Genomic DNA, 19,940 nt, shown 5'->3' on the forward strand with positions numbered 1-19,940 from the left:
AATCTCATTACCTCAATCACTATGTATGTAGTTTATTTAACCCTCTGTGTCGAAGTAACAACACATTTTATTCATAATTTTAGGTTTTAACTTTTATGCACTTAAAAGTATTGAACCCAAAAATCGAAAATCGCACCGCAATCGCAATATTTGTCAGAAAAACCGCAATTAGGTTTTTTCTCAAAATCGTGCAGCCCTAACACACACACACACTTTATTTTAATAGTATAATTTATTTAACCATTTGAATTATAATAATTATAAGTAAATAATACATTAAAACATTAGCACATAGTCTTCAAATATTGTTCAATTGTTCAAAAGTAAATATTGCATTGAAAGGTTGCAGGCCTATTACAAACCTTAATCCACAGATCTACTTTCTACAATAATCTAGTTAATCATTGTTTTTATTGATAAAATTGTTCTCTGCTATGGAGAACACAACTTAGGCCAAGGAAGAAAAGGAAACCAGTGCAAATCAAAAATGATTACAAATACAAGCAGAAACAAAGGCATTTCCCTCTACAATTTAAGTCCATTTCTTTTAAAAGCTATTTGCTGCATATTCAACATCAAGGTGCAATTCATTCTTCTCCGAGTCAGATTGCTCACTTAGCACATGTAGGTCTGAATGAATTAACAGCCTATTGCCAGTCGATTGGCAGAAGTGGCACCATGCCACAGCTTTCAAGAGCTGGCATTTCCCTAGATATCACTACCTCATTTATCTTTCACAGTGACACACGATCGCCGATACCTTTAGATTTACACAAATTTGAATACCATATCATGCATTAGTTGGGGACAAACAGCACTAAAGCCTAGCACACCCTTCAAGACACAGTTTCTCTGGAAGCACTTTTAACTAATCATGAAAATGGTGTCATTCATGCTGACAAAACTCGAATAGGCCAATAATCGAATATGCCATAAAGGAGTGGTGGTAAAAACTGCTCTGGTATACTACACAATATCCTGTACTTGGCACAGCACATATAGGTTTTTGCATTGATTTTGCTTGCATTGATTTTTGCTGTGAAATGTGATTCAATGATATAGTACTAAGTATTTTCGATAGGAAAATGTCCTGGGCAATACGATGATTTATAACACAACTGTTTGCTGTAATAAATAGGCTATATAAAACCTGACATCCTGGTGAACAATTCAATAGAACAACAATATGCCATTATTAGACAGCTCTGGATTAGTAAAATGACAAGGCTTGTTTTCTAGAGGTAGCCTATACCACAATTATCTTTTAACTGTATAATGTGTATAAGTTCACGTTGGCACCTCATTCATTACTTGTCACTTTTCAGTGTTTCTTTGTGTACAGTACATTTACAGTACAGTAACAGCAACTCCAGTCACCCTGGACTAATCTAGGGTTAAGTGCTTTGCTTGAGGCTTAAACCACTCAGCTGCCAGTCCACATCTTTCACAATTAGATTACCACTAGTTAAAAGTCACATTATGACTTGTCAGTTTGGCATATAAACATTTGAAAAAAGTTGAACCATGTTTCTATCTGAACTTTAAAAAGAAAGGATTGTAATGTCCGCAACACTGCTACTTACTCCCATGTTTAATAAAAAGGCAACGTTTCGACCCTACTGGGTCTTCTTCAGGCAAAAAATGCCGGTGTAAGAATCAAGGAACTGTGCGGCCGTACCATGGGCGCAGCAGGCGTAATGATATGACCAAGCACTTGCCGTCAACAAACCAACGTGACAACCTGCTTGCACAGGGAGCGTGCCTTGTAGCATGGAGACATTTGTGAGAGACGATTTAGATGACATTTACTTTGGTGCTGATCCTGAACCGTATTTATTTGGAAACCTAATTTGCCGCCTAAAAACTACACAAACTTAGTCCCGGTCATGTTGGAAGTTACCGGGCTGGGGACTATTTTCAGGTGCTTCGTCATATCATTACGCCTGCTGCACCCATGGTACGGCCGCACAGTTCCTTGATTCTTACGCCGGAATGAGAGTAGTTCCTAGCCATATAGGCTTGGAAAATCGCAACTTTTCATTTTCCGTCGATCTTAGTACACGGTTTAACTACAGAAGAGTCAAGTTTTAAATAGGAAAAATATTGAAACTCGTTGGTCATTTTGAAAGAAATGCTACTGGACTCATCAGAATCAATGATCTATGCTAAAAGTGGTACCGTCAGAACCGGAGTTCGGCTGAATGGATTCGAAAACGGTAAAACTCAACTGTTTAACTCTGGGGGAGTTGTAAAATGAGCCTATTTCCAAAAAAAGTGGAGTATCCCTTTAAGAGTAAAAATATTGTGTTAGGCTACTTCATGAGTTGACAAGAAAAAAGATTTTACAATTCCTGCAAATGCAGTGATGAAGTTCATGTTCTCATGATTTATTTTTATAAATAAAAATGTTTAAAAACATCCCCCCTTCTGTTTTTTTCACAAATCGCACCCTGATTATATCGTTACTTGAGCTGTTCTTTAATATTTAATGCATGTTTAAAGAAATCCATCATGAAAACAGAAACAAAAACTGCCTAATGTGCAATTTAAATCTTTGTATACAGATCAGTTGTTAATTTTAACCTTTAAAATTATTGTAACATACCAACTGACTGTATAGTTTTCCACTGCATGGTACAGCTCAGGTTCCAAGCCAGCCGAACCGATACTAAAATGTGACGTGTAAACACTGCTGATCACTGATTGGTCAGAGAGAATCGTCACTACCAGCGTCATTAGATTTGCGACAAGACATCAAACCTGAACAAACAAACTTCGTCTTGCAGGGAAAAATCTTGCAAGAACAGCCTTCCATCGATATGCTCCTGTGCGTTTGTGTGCGTCGCGTTTACGATTATGTCACGGCAGTAGAGGCGGCGCAACTATAGCGATCAGTCTATGACCCACCCACTTTTAACCTGTACTAAACTGTAATGGAAAAGCTAAACGAGCCATACAGGGCTCCTGCCAGTGCGACCAACATTTGATATAGGTCACGCTGGCACAACCACAACGTTGCCCAGCATCAAATGTGAAACAAAATGTCAAATGTCACTCTCTTATATCTTTTTTCCACTCGTTTTGCTTTTGAATAAATATTAAGACGTTATGAATGATAATTAAAGGTAATTTTATCCACACCTCAAATTAAGCTCAGGGCATTTTTGTCAGTCCCACAGTGCTGCCAAATACTTTCTGTAGAACTGAATGGCTCCGGTGCTGCTGCCCTTAGGCTAAACATTAGTCTGGAGCCCCTGTGAAGTTCACATAAAACTGCACATTGTAACTCTGTACATTAAGTCTATTAATTCCCAAGGCATTTGTCAGTAATACAGTCAAAATGGGGGAAATGTGAATAACTGCGTTGCAGGTTGATTTAAGGTGTACCCCTAAATGTTCTGCATGTGCTCCTAAAAATGTTCAGTTAGGGGCTACAGCGCTCCTAGGAAAAACAGTTAGTCTGGAGCCCTGCATACCATGCAGTGGAAAAGTGCCATAAGGCAGGGGTGACCAAACTCGGTCACTCAGTTTAGCTCAAACTTGCCTCAACTCATCTGCCTGGAAGTTTCTAGTATGCCCAGTAAGAGCTTGATTCGGTGGTCCAGGAGTGTTTATTTGGGGCTGAACTCTGCAGGACAGTGGCCCTCCAGGAGCAGGATTGGACACCCCTGGTTTAAGGCATTCCTTGCGAGAATCTTTTTTTAAAAAAAAGCTGATATGTACTGTATATTTACAGAAATTAATCTATATTGATTCAAATTGTGAAATGTGTGTCAATGTATCCAGCCCCAACTATCAATAGGCTACTTTTAAAAAGATCCATTTTATCACATTATAAGCAAATGATAAAGGCATTACACGAAATGTTGGGGGCATGTCATTATGGCTTATCCTTTAACGACAATTTCGCTTAGCATAACAGCAGTGCTGTGGTGGGTAAATGTACTCATCTGCCAGCCACTGTGGTAGGTGACATAAGTAAGAAACCTGATGTGTAGAAACAAAAAATGCATGCTTGAAGAAACATTTTATTATATCTTGAAGACATGACTAAAGTCATCAACTTGCACACCGAGAACACACGCATGTGAAGAGTTTACACACTTTTCTCCAGGTCAGCCGTATTTAATGCATTTTACTTGCAGCCTTAATATAGATTTACCAGCCACTGTGGCTGGTGGCTAAAAAAAAAAGTTTGTCTTCCACACCGATTACAACACTTACTGGTTAACATTTAGCGAGTTCCAACAATCTATAACAATAAATAAATAGCCTACTTAAAAACAGCATTGCAATTTCCTTCCAAATAAGCACATCTTGAGACCTTGTTGGATGTCTATATCTAAGTTTAAATGTCATTTAAAGGCAAAAACGGTCAACTATAGTTAATGGCCTACTGCCCTGGTGTCAGTTTTTGTTGCTGGAGCATTAAATATGTCTTCAAATGTCTAATTCGTTAAGCTACGGATTATAGACGTATACTAGGCAGGTTGGTTATGTTAGTTCTTTTAATCCTGTTTTTCTGAATATTTTAAAGACCAACCAAGAACACTTATACATGCTAAGCTAATGCATTTTGAATATTAATGTTTGAAGTATACCCATTTCATCAGAATGAAGACCATAGCCTATTAAAGACAAAAGATTTGCTTAGTTGCTATTACTCTTTTAAATGGATTTGTGTACTGTAGGACCTACTTGTTCACATGCAAACTATTCGTCTAATACTGAGAATTGTAGTTTTGTGGCATGCGGACACTGAATAAATATTGTGTTGTGTACTATATTAACTATAGCATGTATAAGTCAGTGTGACAGATCACTGATTAGGTCAAGTGTGCATTACCTTAAACTACTTTATTAAAGAGCTGCTAAATAATCAATTATAGGCTAATCATAGCGTTTTGCTGTCCGACAACTCCAGCTGAACAATACCACGACTGTTCAGGCAAACAAAAGTCACTGAATGCCACCCGGCCAAGGCATTAGAGATGCAGACGGTTATGAACACCTACACGCCAGTCAAACTTCCCGGAAAGTCCTTTTCATCAACCAGGCCTAGGACAAATGAGTGACATTTATCTGACGAAAATAACAGAAATCATCTTCTATCGGTATAAGCTACTGATATACAGACTCCACTAGTTGTCTTATAAATACAAATAAGGCAATGATACACTTCTGAACACTATTTCACTTATCCACTTACAGCCATTAACAAAATATTGTACATAATGGGCATTTAACACACACACACTTTTTTTATATTCAATTATTTTATGTTCTGAATATTACACATATTATGCATACAAGGGTGCAAATTATGTGCATATTTTAGCAAAAGACTAAATCTCAATATAGGCCCAAAACAAAACGCATATGGAGCACCAAATGTGCAATCTATCTCCAGTTATATCAATTCCTGTCCTAAAAGAGTCACATGCTGTCATTCACATTAACCAAGAGAAGCTACGTCATGCGTGAACTGAAAAGAGTTAAAATGAAGACATCGGAGTTCACAATGAGTTGAATATCTTGTTTACACATCTCGGCCTTGTTTCAAAACCTAGTGTGCTGTCTACCCAGAGAGCATTTAGGGCATCATGTCCGCATCACATTTGAAACGTTTCACGTGCGTGTATGACGCCCGAACCGGTTGTCTATGAAGTCAGCTCACTAGATATTTAAAACACAGCCTATTTCTTACATATACACAGCTCTCTTCCTTAAAGACAGGATTAGAGCAGCTAATGAGCAAAAGCACCGCCACCACGACCCAATCTACGATTACTTGCCTATGATTCAGACGAGACACGATGAAATGATGATAAAATCAATGAAATTATATTGATTTAATATGTTTCACGTTGAATTGGTCGTGTTAGCACGTTAGCGCACTGCATTTCCCTTTGTGCCTCTACCGAATCAACCGTATTACAAATAAACACACATACACACGACGGGAAATACGTATTTTTAATAGCATAACGATTGTAAATAATTTGTGAGATAAAATAAATGAAATGAATGCTGGTCTTACGGCGGTTGAGATTAAAACGCCAAACCCCGTATAAGTTATAAGAGAGCTAAGGTAATCGGCTAACGTTACATTAGACCCAAAATACGCCTCGAACCTTCACCGGAGCGTAATGCAGCCGTATTAACGGCAAATACTGAGGTAAAATCAAACCTTTCAGGCGCTGACAGTGGTTATATGTGTGTGTTAAAGCGGGTGAAATGTCGGTGTTTTGTGTCTGAATGGTAATATTTGCTGGCACTCACCAGGAGTAGCTCGGCTCCGCCATGTCAGTCAGTCAGGCAGGCAGCGGCTGAGGACTGAGGTTCGGCTCAAAAGACGAGATTATCTCCTCCACACGCTCACGGTTTTCGCCTTCTTCACTGAGCCCCCTCTGATAACAACATGGCGATGTGTTTCCTTCGGCAGCTCGCAGCAGAAATAACAATGATTGTGGCTGTGCTGCTAGCCGAGGCTAAGAAACAAAAGCAGTCCAGGGGGAAAAAACCGAAACGTTTCGCTGACTTCAGTTGGTTGTCTGTCCTCACAAAAGGCCCCGCTTTCAAAGGCCCTCAGATGAGCTGCAAACCCATCTTGGGTGTGCATGCAGAAAAAGAGAGAGAGAGAGAGAGCTGTGTGCTGGGTTTGCCCCGATAGCTGTAATGGAAGCGCACGGATAGCTTTGTTTTCTATGGCGAGCGCGCGACTGTCGCCCCTAGCAGAGAAGTGCGCGTGCACGGCTTTGCCCACACAGATGAGATTGAAGGGACAGGCTCTGCCAGTAGGTGACATGCAGTATTGCAGTTTCGGCTTGACATGCTTCTCAAAATTGGCTTAGCTGAAATAATATACTAGGCCTACATTTGAAACGGACAAGTATTAAAAAGGCCATGGAGCTGCATATAATTAGCTGATGGAGTCCATGATAAAAAAGAGAGAGTGCAATCTCTTTATTTAGTTTTCTGTGTAAATGTTGGGTATGTAAATAAAATCACTCTAAACATACTGTTTTCCTTGTTATCATCTAACTTTTGGTTTGCTGTTTTTCTAGCGAAGACCGAAGCTAGTTGTCAGATTTTTACTCCATTTATCATTTCTCAAGGTAAGTTTCTTTTTGAAAGTCAGTTTCTACACATAGGCTGACTTTAAAAAGTCTTGCCAACAACGCTAAAAATACACTGTGCACTGAGCACATGGTGTCACAATGGAACTCGCCATTGAATAGTGTAAGCTTTTTAGCAGCATTTAAAGACAGGGTGGACGATTTGCTCCAGAAATATTTTTTGTTATGCTGCTTGAAAGTCTCTTCACATCCCGATAGCAATCACTAAGTTAAGGGGTGTGTTCACACTCCATTTGAATAAGTGTGAACGCTGCCATCCGAACCCTGGTGCCACCAAACAGGCAGAGCGAGACCACTGAAAAGATGGATCTCGGTCCACTTCCAAAATTAACTCTGGTGTGGTTCGAATGAAATATGGATGCAACACGGATTAAAGACATGTCAATGAAACAAAAACAGGACATGACGTCACAAGATGAGACCATAAAAAGGACAGAATGCTCAAGAATACCTGTTTTTTCCCCCCCACCATAGTAGCAATGTTGCCCATCACAGTTCGGTAGGCATCAGAACCGCGTCTCCTCGCTGCAGATCGTTTGTGTGTGTGACAGAGGGATTCTTGCCGCTGTTTTGACTCCTTTACACATTTTATAAGCTCTTCACGGGTTCTCAGCTGGTCAAAATACCATCATATTTAAAGGCTATGCACATACAACGAGCGTATTTAGCACAGAACTGAACGCATCATTGTTTTGGATGTTCCGTCACAACATATATTGGACCATCAAATGTTTGTCCAATCATTGCATTCGATCCGCTAGGCAGAGTTGTAGACAGACGTCAGTCACTGAGCATCGCAACCGAAACTGCAGCCACCTTTAATTTTTTCTCCTGAACCAAAACAACGAGCTCATGGCCCTGTTTACACCTGTTTTACACAAGAAGCGTTTTGGTCGATCGGATCACAAGTAGACAAGGGAGGGAGACACATTCCTGTTTACACGTTTTTTTAATCCATCTCATTTGTTCTCTTTTAACCACTTCTGTCCTGATTTCTTTGAGGGTAAATGTATGTTTTTTTCCCCAGATCTTTCGATCTAATGGACAAAATATTTACACATGGACGCGCCCGGAGACAACGGAAAAACATACGGAGAGCAGCAGCTTTCGTTTCTGCTCTGATAGACACAAGACCACGCTGAACGCTGTGAGTGCGTGTGAGAAATCAGGAATGGTGAGAGAACATTGTGCATGGTACGTTTTTTTTTTGGCTTCAAACCAAACTTAGGTCTTTAGCTGATAAACTTTAAATCCTGTCCGCAAGCGCGCTTCCCATAATGTTTACGCATTAAGTCAGTAGGTGGTCTTTTGTGGCTCTTCGTACACATTCGACCTCATGAGCATTTACTCTGCGAAAGCAATCCGGTCTGATGCGATTTGAACTACCTCTGGAAAAGTGGATGAGCTCAAAACGTTTTAGACAACGTTTACACCTGTATTTAGCCTCGTCCACTTGTGAACTGATCGACCAAAACGCATCTTAATACCATGTAAATGGGGCCTATTCTGCGTTCACGCCATAACTGTATTTTGAAAGAAATGAAAACTTGTGACGTTATACTCGGCGCAGTTCGTGACTTGAATCAATGCGTTTCAGTGGCAAAACTATCAACACCGAAATGAATCTGCAGCAGTCATGTGGTACAGGTTATCGCTCTTTAGGTTGTTTATGTTTATTATCATTGTAATGTTACGTGCTTTGAGACATGTGGTAGTTTAAAGGGTAAGTTCGGTATTTTACACTACGATCTGTAAACAGGGCTTTAAGTGTAAAATACCAAACTTGTCCTTTAACGCTGTCTCTCATGACGCTTTTGTTTGCTCCCTGCTGTACACTAGTGATGGGTCGAACATGAACTTTTTTTCATTTTGACTAGGTAACAACAAGTTGTGTTGACTGCGCATGCTCAACATCCTATAGGTTCTGTACAGGAAAGAAAAAAGATTAGTTCACTTCTCGAGTCTTCGGGTTCGGGTTCGAGTCGTTCATTCATCCCGTGACAGCCCCATAGAGGATATGCTTTCTGTACCGGAAAGAGAAATGATTAGTTCACCTCCCGAGAGAACGAATGAAAGAACAAAAGATCGAATGACTCAGATTTGGAGGTGAGGTAAACTAACTGACTGCCTAGCCTGAAGACCCAGCTAAGCAATGAATGAATCATTTCTGTTCATCATAATTTGGCCTTGGATTGCATTGCATTTTTTATTTTTTTTATTCGAAATGTGATCAACGTCGCTTAAATAGATGTGTTGGGGAATTTGGCTATTAACATTTTAAATATCAGTAAAATGATCCGTACTTCCTATCACCACTTTACATTTTCATGTGTTTTGGAGGAGTGGCTTTGGAGAGCGCTCTGAAGTTATTATTATATTATATTATTATCAGGGCTTGACATTAACTTTTTGGCTCACCAGACACTGTGGCTTGTGGTTTTCCAAAGTTACTAGCCACTCAACATTTTCACTGGCCACAATTTTGACATTAATATCTTGGGGAAAAAGTGGCATATAAATAATTTTATATCATCTCATAAGTTGGCAGCAGGAATATTAGGCTGCTGTCACTTTAAGAAGGGACGCACAGATCCATTATACTGTTAACTTGCACATACGTGTTTAAGTTCACTTAAAACATAACTGAACGTACGTGAATACTTGCCAAGATTTTGTCATTATTTTGTGCGTATTTGACTTTTTAAGCACAGTGTACTGTATAAGCAGTGAAAAATAACTCAATGTAGTACTGAGAGGCAGCTTTATGTGCCACACTTTGGGTGTGTGAGCACAAAATCTGCGGGGATGAGTACAATTATGCACAATACACACAATCCCACACCGAAATTCAAGCCCTGTAACATCAACAATATTCATCCAGAGCAAATTAAACGAGTGAGTGAGAGGAGGCGGGTTTGTGTGTCAACTCGCTGTCGGAGAGACGAGAGAGCGAGAAAGCACAGCTGATATCATATATAGTTCTGGAAGTGTTTCAGATATTTTAATATCGATATGTATCGAAAAATCTATTTTTGATAACACTTCATTGCACATACTTTATTATTTCAGATTTTAAAAGACTAAAATTGAAAAATGTATATATAAAATTAAAAAAATTAATTGCTGAAATCCACCTGCATTTGTGGGTTGGCGGGTGTTAATGCCAAGCCCTGTATGTATATGTATATATCATATGATGATATATATCATATGTATGTGTAGTTTTCATAAATTCCTCAGTTAAGGTGTGTGCATGTCCATTGTTTTTACATTTAGGCCTAATTTTCAATCAATATTAGTATAGGAATATTAATATAGACATACACTTACTTGCTTACACATATTGATTTTTTTTAATTGTTACCTATTTATGTATTTGCATACTGTTAAATGTGATGTGATGTTATATTTAATAAGAAAGTAAATAGTAGGTTGTAAAGTACATTGCAAGCATCACATTCTTTATTGGGGCCACATATTGCATTCAGGCATTTTTTTTTGTTATTGTTTTATAAGACATATTTCAGTTGACACAGTGAACAGGACAGTGTTTTCCACTAAATTGTTCAGTTTTGAACCAAATCGTTTTCTTCTTTCAAGTTGGTTTCTTATGTAGAGTCTCTATTTGAAAAAATCTTTGTAGTTTTTTTACTTTATTTATCCTTTATTTTTACCAGGAATAATCCCATTGAGATATACATGTCTTCTACCACAGAGTCCTGGCCAAAATTCATGCTCATACCAACACTTTTTTTTAATACTAAACAGCCATTTTAGTTTTTTGATCACCATTGTAAAAATCATGTACAGTATACTGTATATATGGAACACAATTTAGTTATTTCATTTGAATAGCATTTTTTGGCAAGGGTCACGGGAAGTTTTTACCTTGAGTTTGGTTCTGGGTTTATTTGTATGGCAGAGGTTATACTAAACAGATGGTGTACCAATTATGGCTGACCTTTCCTGAAATGTTTTGTGCATTGGGTACTTTATCAGTGACTCAATCAATAAGAGGATACAATGGCAATCTCCTGCTAATACCGAAGCCAAAACTACAGGAAACGGCACACCATTGTTCTTTTTCCCCAGTCCAGAAGCTCAAGAGTGGAAAAGAGCTCAACGGCAGGGTCTTTGTAAGGTAGAGAGAGGAGTCAGATAAATCCCACCCCTGGGGGGGCTTCAGCCTGGGATTACAAAAATCTGCAAGGAGCTGTTGTTCCCGGAGATTATTCCCAATCTGCCCTTGTAACCACAACAGTTGCTTATAGAGAAGGCCCAGTGTCAGCGGGACATTTATTTTTATTTATGGTATCATCTGCAGTGCTGCTGAGAGTATTACCCTATTATTTGCCCATTTAAAACCCACTTCTACAATTTTAAGGTTTGATAGGTTGCCTGGGCTTTGCTATAATGGTGTAAGTGTTTTTTAACCAATTGTTATCCTGCTGCTAGGGTGTTTTGGGTAACTGTCATGGCATTTATAGGTGGTTAACGGTGTTCAACTGTTCTCATGCAGTTAAAAATTGTAAATGCAGTCTTTTGGAAAAGTGACAGCACAAGCTTCTTCTTTTTAAAGCTTCTTGCTTCCGACTTGTTTGTTTGGAAAGTCCTAGCATTTTTAAAGCCCCCTGAATGCTTGACAGAGTGCATGCAACACATTCTATTGTGTGATAGTTTAATATGGTTTATTAAAACTGCTGAATTTTTTAACATCCTTTGAGACATTTATTGTGTATAAAAAACGCCTACTTCCTCTCATGCCTAGTATCATGCTTAACCACTAGATGGCATGCCAGTGAAAGAGAAGAGATTGAGAAAATCAAGCATCAGTGACCAGTGAATTACAGTGTGGGGGAGTTCAATGATCATTATTGTCCTAAATATATTTACACAACCTATCAAGTGCATCATATTAGTAGTAATTTAATTAATTAATTTTGATGGTTTTGATAGGCCTGTTCACCCTGTGTAACTAGAATAATGTCTTACTCAATGCAGATTTCTTAAAGGGGCATGAAACATTTTTTGAGAGACAAAGATTAAACATTATGGAGGACAGTGTAAGCAGGGCTACATTATTTGGGGGGAAAATTGCAATTTAAAATATATATTAAAGGGCTGGTATAATGCTCTTTTTACAAGATGTAAAATATGTATCTGATGTCCCCAGAGTGTGTATGTGAAGTTTTATCTTCACCCCAAAATACCCCACAGATATTTTTATATAGCATGTTAAAGTTGTCACATTTTGAGGGTAAGCAAAAAACGCACCGTTTTGTGCCTGTTTCTTTAAATGCAAATGAGCTGCTGCTCCCAGCACAGGGGGCGGAGCTTCAAGAGCTCATGTCATTTTACCTCACACACACATGCACTGAAAATAAAACAAAAGTTTTAGCCTTTTATGTTCAAACCGGAGTCAGATGATCGAGAGACTCAAGATGTGACAACATGTAGAATGCAACAAGACATTTCTGAATGGTTAGTTGATGAATTTATGTATCTTATGTGTAGCTATCTTCTAGTCATTGATTAGCATATGCCGCGTTTCCACCGAAATTACCCAGAACAATTTGTCCCAGGAACTTTTTTTGCCCCAGACCGGTTGCTCTCTGCGTTTACACCGCGGTCTAAAGTACCGGGAAGATTATAAACTGCGCGCGACTGCTCCTCCCAGTCTGCGACGCACAGTAATCAGTTTTGAGCGCCACATTTATAATAAGTATGGAGGAGATTCAAACTGTGCTGTAGTTGTGTTTGTGATGTATTGCGGACATTGAATGTGAGATGGCTGGGACGAACGTCGAACGCGCAGAAAATTTCCTGTTACACAAATACGCTTAATAAAGCCTGAACCTCGTCGTCGGTCCAGCTGGGTTTTTATTTTTTTATTTTTTAAATTCCATATTTGCAGACAGACAACTCTTAATGCATGAAGCCACGAACCGCAATAGATTTTTAAAAATGCCGGTTAAATTAGAATGCTGCGTGGAGTCCTCCAGTTAAAATGCGGCGTGAACACAACCAATCAGCATGTTCAGCGCACAAGTCCCACCCCCGAAAGTTCCTGAACTTTGAAAAAGTACTACCTCGCGAGCAGGGACTTTCGGAGGGGGAAATATTTACCCGGAACTTCATTTAGACCCTGGTTCCTGCGGTGTAAACACACCGAGTACCACCCCAAAGTTCCTAGTTCCTGGGGAAAGTTCCCGCGGTGGAAACGCGGCTATATTCTGTCTTGATAATCTATAAATCATGTTCCCGGGGGCGGGGTTTATGTCAATTTTAGGGTTGGTGATGTCACTAACCCGGGAGGAATGTCGTGTAGTCCTTACCAGCGCGTCCTTGAAAAGCAATTTCTTTAAAAGCAAATATCTCCCTTTGCTTTGAACTTTGAGCGTTGTAACTTTGCAGATGTTGTTTATGCTCAAACAGCAACATTACACACAAACTAAAGTTAGAAAAGTGAAATCATAATTTACCACCCCTTTAAAAAAAAAACTCTTGTTGCTGTGCTTGTTTGTAGGGCTTCATTTGACCCCAAAATTTGTGAATAATAATAATAAATATTGTTATTAATATTAATAATAATACTAATATTATTTTTTCTAAATAAAATAAGAATTAAACATAATAAGAAATCATACTTGTTATATTTCACTGTAAAATAAAAAATGAGTATTTAAGAAAAATATAATAATACTAATTCTACTAATAATAATCCTTATCATTTTACAGTACATCCTATTCATTTTCAAACAGTTAACATTGAGCTTTTGATTTTGGCAGAAAACCGCAGAGAACCCTTAAAGTCTGTGTAAAAAAGGAAGTTGTGATGGTCTTTTTTTCTTATTGTGGCGTATATATCTGAGTAAAACGTCTTCTGGAACAAGAAAAAATGTAGGCCGGGATTTGATTGAATGGTCGGATGGTTGTAGTTTGCTATTGGAGGATCTCATGTGAGTGACAGGTTGCCCCGCCCTCGCGTAAACATCATCAGTGAAGAGAAGAGATGAGCTGCAAGAGGGAGGTGTAGTTCTGTGAAAAGTTATATTGATTAAAGATGTGATTACGACTTTAAAGGTTATCTTTTGTTGGCAACAACAGTAATAAGTAAATATACAAGAACTGATTCAAAAGAGTGATTCATTTGTGAATCTGGCATCCTATGTTCTGACTTGATGAGGTCAATATCCGTTTATCATCGGTGGATTAGTGGATTGATTGTTTACAATAATATGTATTTAGAAAATAGATAGGGTGAATTTCCCTTTCATCCCAACTTTTATTTATTCATCTATTTTTATTCTGTTTTCTGTTTGTGGTGCAGCATAGACACAAATGTGTTGTACAGACAAAAGTGAAAGTGAATGCATGGTTAAGAAGAAAGGAGAGTAATGTGTTAGCTTTGGCATGCTATCTAGGTCATAACTGGGGAGAGGGTGAACCTTTCCTTATCATGGCTTAAATAAGGGATTTCTTTACAGCCCGCTGACAATGTGAAGACTAATGATCCTCATCTGAATCAACATGCATCATTGGACATCCGTTCCCATTAGCCAATTGCACCGCCGTCAATCTGGTTTCAGACTTAAACGGAAAAAACAGTGGTGACGGGAACTGATCACTATTAGTGGCTGAAACTGCAGACAGAGATGGAGGAGATAGAGGCTCCTCGAGGTGGTTGACTATCAGATGCTCTACTTCCTGTGCACAGCTGGGGTGCACCTTTGCTCACGCACTGATACAAAGCACCCGATTACAGATCGCATGCACCTGCAAAACCAAGTGGAATTAATGAAAAAAAAGACCCCATGCAAGAAAAACATTTCTCAAAACCCTTTATTCTGCTAGAACACGTGTGAAACCGAGGGCAAATGATTCATGCATAATACATATCATGTAAATTCAGGTCAGTAAAGCTCAGGTCACGTAAACCTTACTGGACTGTTGACATAAAACAGATTCCTTTAACACACAACAAACCCAATACTATGCTTAACTCACGAGATAAGATGTCTGGGTTTGCTAAGTTCCCTTGAGTATAACGTTTCTGTCCATGTCTAATGGACACCCTGGTTACCCGTCAGGGTATGAGATATCACTGTGTGGAAAGTCTGCATCCCCTGGGCGAGCAAAGCTCCTCAACAGCAGACACGCAGAGGGTTTGAGACCTGCAGCGCAAAACAAACGCCACACCTGCTGCTTCAGCACATGCATATTAAAAGAATATTCCTGGCTCAATACAAGAGAAGCTCAATCAACAGATTTTAATGTAGATTGCTAATTTAAAAAAAAAATTTTTTTTAGAATTGGCTTTACAGGGACTTTAAGGAAAAAAATACTCAAATATGTAATTTTGATGATCAAAGTCAAGTTTTAAGGGATCAAATTATTGACTACAGAAGGACTTTAAAGGGGTGGTAAAGTATGATTTAACTTTTCTAACTTTAGTGTGTAATGTTGCTGTTTGAGCATAAACAACATCTGTAAAGTTACAACACTCAAAGTTCAAAGCAAAGGAAGATATTTGCTTTTAAGGCGAGACACTACAGGTGAATAGGGAAATATTTGTAACTAGCAGATATCACCATGAAACTTTCCCAGTTGATTACCTACATTAAGATGAGAAAAAAATGTATTACAAGTTTTCTGTAATTTATTGTTTAAATATGCAAATTAGGCATTATCTAATTAAATATGCGCTAATTTGCCTATATTTTAAAAACCGAAATCTCAGAATTGGATAAAGCCAGGTTCAAAATTATTTTTTCATTGTATTCACATATTAGATGGCAAAAAAATTACAGAGGGATTTATGGATATCTACTTTTGTTATCCTGTAAAACAGAATATACTGTCAATAGCCTTAAAAAATGTATTTTCGCCATGTTTTTTGGAATAAAATGTTATATAAATCAGGCTAGGAAAAATATATTTACAAATCCCTCTGTAATTGTCTTCATAATATAACTAGGTACAAGACTGGAAAGTGTGGTGTGTATAGGTGCTACTGAAGAGGAGATTTCGGACTTGGAGTATGAGAGAAAAGTCATTTTGAGAAAAAGGCATTTAAAGATTTGTAATGTAAAAAATCATACTTTTTTAGTGGAAACAACTATTTACTGACACAATATCTTATCAAATCATTAGCAACAACAATACAAACGACCTAAATCACATCAAAACTTATAAACACAGCATTTATGGCCTTCAACTGAGCAGAAAAACAGTCAAAAACACACATCTGAGTGTCAGAGCGCGTCACGTGATGCATCTGAACCAATCAGGTTGTCAGAAATTGATATCAGCCAATGAGATTTCGCTTTTAGGGTTAAATGCCCATTTTACTTTCACGATTGGTTACTGATTAAAAGGAAATGACCATATTTGGACCCGACAGCATTGTACAGCAGAGAGAGAGCTTTTCAGACATGTGCGTGATTAAAGGAAGAACACAGAGATCGCGGAGCAGCGCGTTGATTTAGAACGGCAACTTTTGTTGAATTTCAGAGAAATCTACTGACGCAAATAGACAAAGTGTAGTAAAATAAAGACCTACATGTGTATTTTGGACTTTTTTTCAGCACAAGTCTGAAAGAAAACATGTTATTGAAGACAAATAGCCCAAAATCTCAAAATTGACCAGTGAAAAAAAAAACTATGTTTTTGCCTGCCGTGTCTCGCCTTAAAGAAAAGGACTACAACAAACGGCTGGTACGGACTACACGACATTCCTCCGGGGTTAGTGACATCAGCAACCCTAAAATGTACATAAACCCTGCTCCCGGGAACACGCAGTCCATGCTGAGAAGAGGAAAAGTTGTTGTACAAGGGCCCTTTCACACCTATGTTTGGTCCGGATTTTCGGTCTTTTCAGTTTGATCCGAACCAAAATTACAGGTGTGTAACCTCTCCCGGACCACAGTCCGGACCAAACAGACGAAATTTGGTCCGATGAAAAGAGGTAGTCTCGGTCCGCATCAAACTGAACAAAGGTTTGGTTTGTTATAGTGTGAAAGCATTTTCTGTAAGGTTCGGACTTTCAGACCATTTACAGGAAGTTCCAGTGGTTCCCGCGTAGCCGAAGAAGACAAAGATAGCAGGAAAAGTGAGCCGTGGTAGCACATGGGAAGAGGAGGAGACAAGGTTTTAATTTGAAATATGGTCTGACGACATAAGTCAACTGGAAAAACGCTTGCAGTCTTCTCCTTTCCTGCTGGCGACGATCAAATGTTTGCACAACGAGGACGTTCATTTGGCGAATTTGAACTAGCCTTGCGTATAGTTGGTGCTGCAGGTAGTAATACCATAATAAAACAAGTTTCAACGATATGCGTCCGTTCATTCATTGTTGTCAAAGTTACCCGCCGATTTGACAACACGCTGACGTCAGACGCACGTCCGTTTACAAACCAATCAATGTCGAGATGCAGCGCACATAGATGATGACGACAGCACGCAAGCACGTCATGTGAAGTTCTTTAGTGCACTCGCATAATCGCAGTGTGAAACCAAACCAAAACTTACCGAATGTATAAAATGTATCAAAACATGAACTTTGGTTCGGAACTTGGTGCGGACTTTCAGGTGTGAAAACACCCTAAGAGTACATTTGTGAGTCAGCTCAAACTTTAGCATCCATCTTTTCACATGCAATAGAAAGTCACTCTGTGTGCATCTCACAACAGTTCCTATACGAGCGATTTATGGATTACCATGACAGAATATGCTAATTGAAGATAGTTAACTCCACATCAGCAACATAAATTGATCAACTAACAATTCAGAGACGTCCTGTTGCATTCTACATGTTGTCACTTCTTCTTGAGTCTCTCCATCTTTGTCTGACTCCGTTTTAACATTAAAGACAGAAGTGTGTCTATGAATCGCAGCTGCTAACACACATGAGCTCTTGAAACCCCGCCCTCTGCAGCAGCTCATTTGCATTTAAAGGGCCAGGCACAAAACGGTGTGTTTTTGCAAACCCTCAAAAAGTGACAACTTTAACATGATATATAAAAATATCTGTGGGGTATTTTGTGCTAAAACTTCACACACACACTCTGGGGACATCAGAGATTTATTTTACATCTTGTGAAAATGGCCTTTTTTTTAATGGTTTTAGTTAGTTTTAGTTTCAGTTAACTATAATAACCCCGATGTGAATAATATATGTTGAATATGCATTCGGCACTAACAAGGGTCTTGATCTGCACTCGTCATGTGATTTTTTTTTTTAATGGGATCTTTACATAGCAGTATCCCCTAAATGAGTCTGTTTAATAATGAAAAATCCAGAGGGAGGTTGTGATGCATCATTTAGGATGATGGTGTCTGGGCGTTGATGAACTGCTGTCAGGAGCGCCTGTGCCTGGGCTCCAGGGTTCTGTGGAATCCGGGTGAGCTGACACCGAAGCCACCGTTGATATAAGAGCCTGATCAAAGCCGCCCTGTTTCGCCTGAGCGATTTTCACAGGATTACGGATTAGGGAGACAGGAAACAGCGAGAGAGGCGCGGAGACAGGCAGAAAGAGAGAGGGGGAAGATGGAGAATGAGAGATACAGACAAACAGAGGGATAGAGACTGCTATAATTATGTGGAATCAAATGCTGAATGCAGAAATGTTTAGTACAGTAGTTGTGAAATGTGTTGAAACCCGAGACTAAAATTATAAACACATGGAGTAATGCAATGACAGTAAGCCATTGACCCCTTACAAGTATTGCTACACTAAGCATTTTTCTCTGTCATAGATCATTAATACTAAATGCAACATCTGTTTTAGTCAGAATAAAAATTTCCACTTGACAAGGGGCTGAAAATCTTAAAACACTATATATATATTTGAATGTAATCTAATTTATAGTGAGTTGCTCTAATATATATATATATATATATATATATTGACAGACGGATCGGTGCAGCTTCTGCAGTAATGCGGTCGTTGTGCCGGTCTGTCGTGGTGAAGAAGGAGCTGAGCTGCAAGGCGAAGCTCTCGATTTACCGATCAATCTATGTTCCTCGACCGAAAGGACAAGATCCCGGATACAGGCGGCCGAAATGAGCTTTCTCCGCAGGGTGGCTGGGCGATCCCTTAGAGATAGGGTGAGAAGCTCGGTCACTCGGGAGGAGCTCAGAGTAGAGCCGCTGCTCCTCCGCATCGAGAGGCTCAGCTGAGGTGGCTCGGGCATCTGTTCCGGATGCCTTCCCGGGGAGGTGTTCCGGGCGCCTCTCACCGGGAGGAGACCCCGGGGAAGACCTAGGACACGCTGGAGAGATTATGTCTCCCGGCTGGCCTGGGAACGCCTCGGTGTCCCCCCGGAAGAGCTGGAGGAAGTGTCTAGGGAGAGGGAAGTCTGGGCGTCTCTGCTTAGACTGTGGCCCCCGCGACCCGGCCCCGGATAGGCAGAAGAAGATGGATGGATATATATATATATATAAATATGTATGTACACTCAGTATTGGCTGCCTAGTTTAAGACCAAATATTGTATATAATATATATATTTATACATATATATATATTTGGGCTTTCAAGCGATTACAATTTTTTATCTAATTAATTACACAATGTGGAGATTTATTTATCAAATTAATTTATAATCAAAATTGGCAGAGAAATTCAATTTAACCCTTATGTGCTGTTGGGGCTGTTTTCAGCCACGAACATAATGAAAGGATGAGAATTTGAACAATGCACAAGGGTTAAAGTAAATTAAATGTCATGTGTTAATTGAGTCATTCATTCATTCATTTGATTCGTTCAAGCAAAATGAAAGTAAATGAAAGTGAAAAGTG

The 19,940-nt window shown here is 39.1% G+C and overlaps 2 protein-coding genes across 3 annotated transcripts in view; one reads left to right on the forward strand and one right to left on the reverse strand.

Moving 5' to 3' along the window:
• Positions 1 to 6,779, reverse strand: part of sppl3 (signal peptide peptidase 3) — a 28,419-nt gene extending 21,640 nt beyond the window's left edge. The window contains exon 1 of the mRNA XM_079600562.1: positions 6,283 to 6,779. Coding sequence (XP_079456688.1) covers positions 6,283 to 6,305 — 23 coding nt within the window. The 5' untranslated portion in view covers positions 6,306 to 6,779. The remainder of the gene's footprint in view (positions 1 to 6,282) is intronic.
• Positions 6,769 to 19,940, forward strand: part of gnaz (guanine nucleotide binding protein (G protein), alpha z polypeptide) — a 71,191-nt gene continuing 58,019 nt past the window's right edge. The window contains exons 1-3 of one of the 2 annotated variants that reach the window (XM_079600566.1): positions 6,769 to 6,993; positions 7,068 to 7,118; positions 8,167 to 8,333. The gene's annotated coding sequence lies outside the window, so the exon portion shown is untranslated. The remainder of the gene's footprint in view (positions 6,994 to 7,067; positions 7,119 to 8,166; positions 8,334 to 19,940) is intronic. The other variant, XM_079600565.1, reaches the window with a different exon arrangement.

Source organism: Phoxinus phoxinus (assembly GCF_949152265.1).
Source record: "Phoxinus phoxinus genome assembly, chromosome: 23".
Lineage (NCBI taxonomy): Eukaryota > Metazoa > Chordata > Actinopteri > Cypriniformes > Leuciscidae > Phoxinus > Phoxinus phoxinus.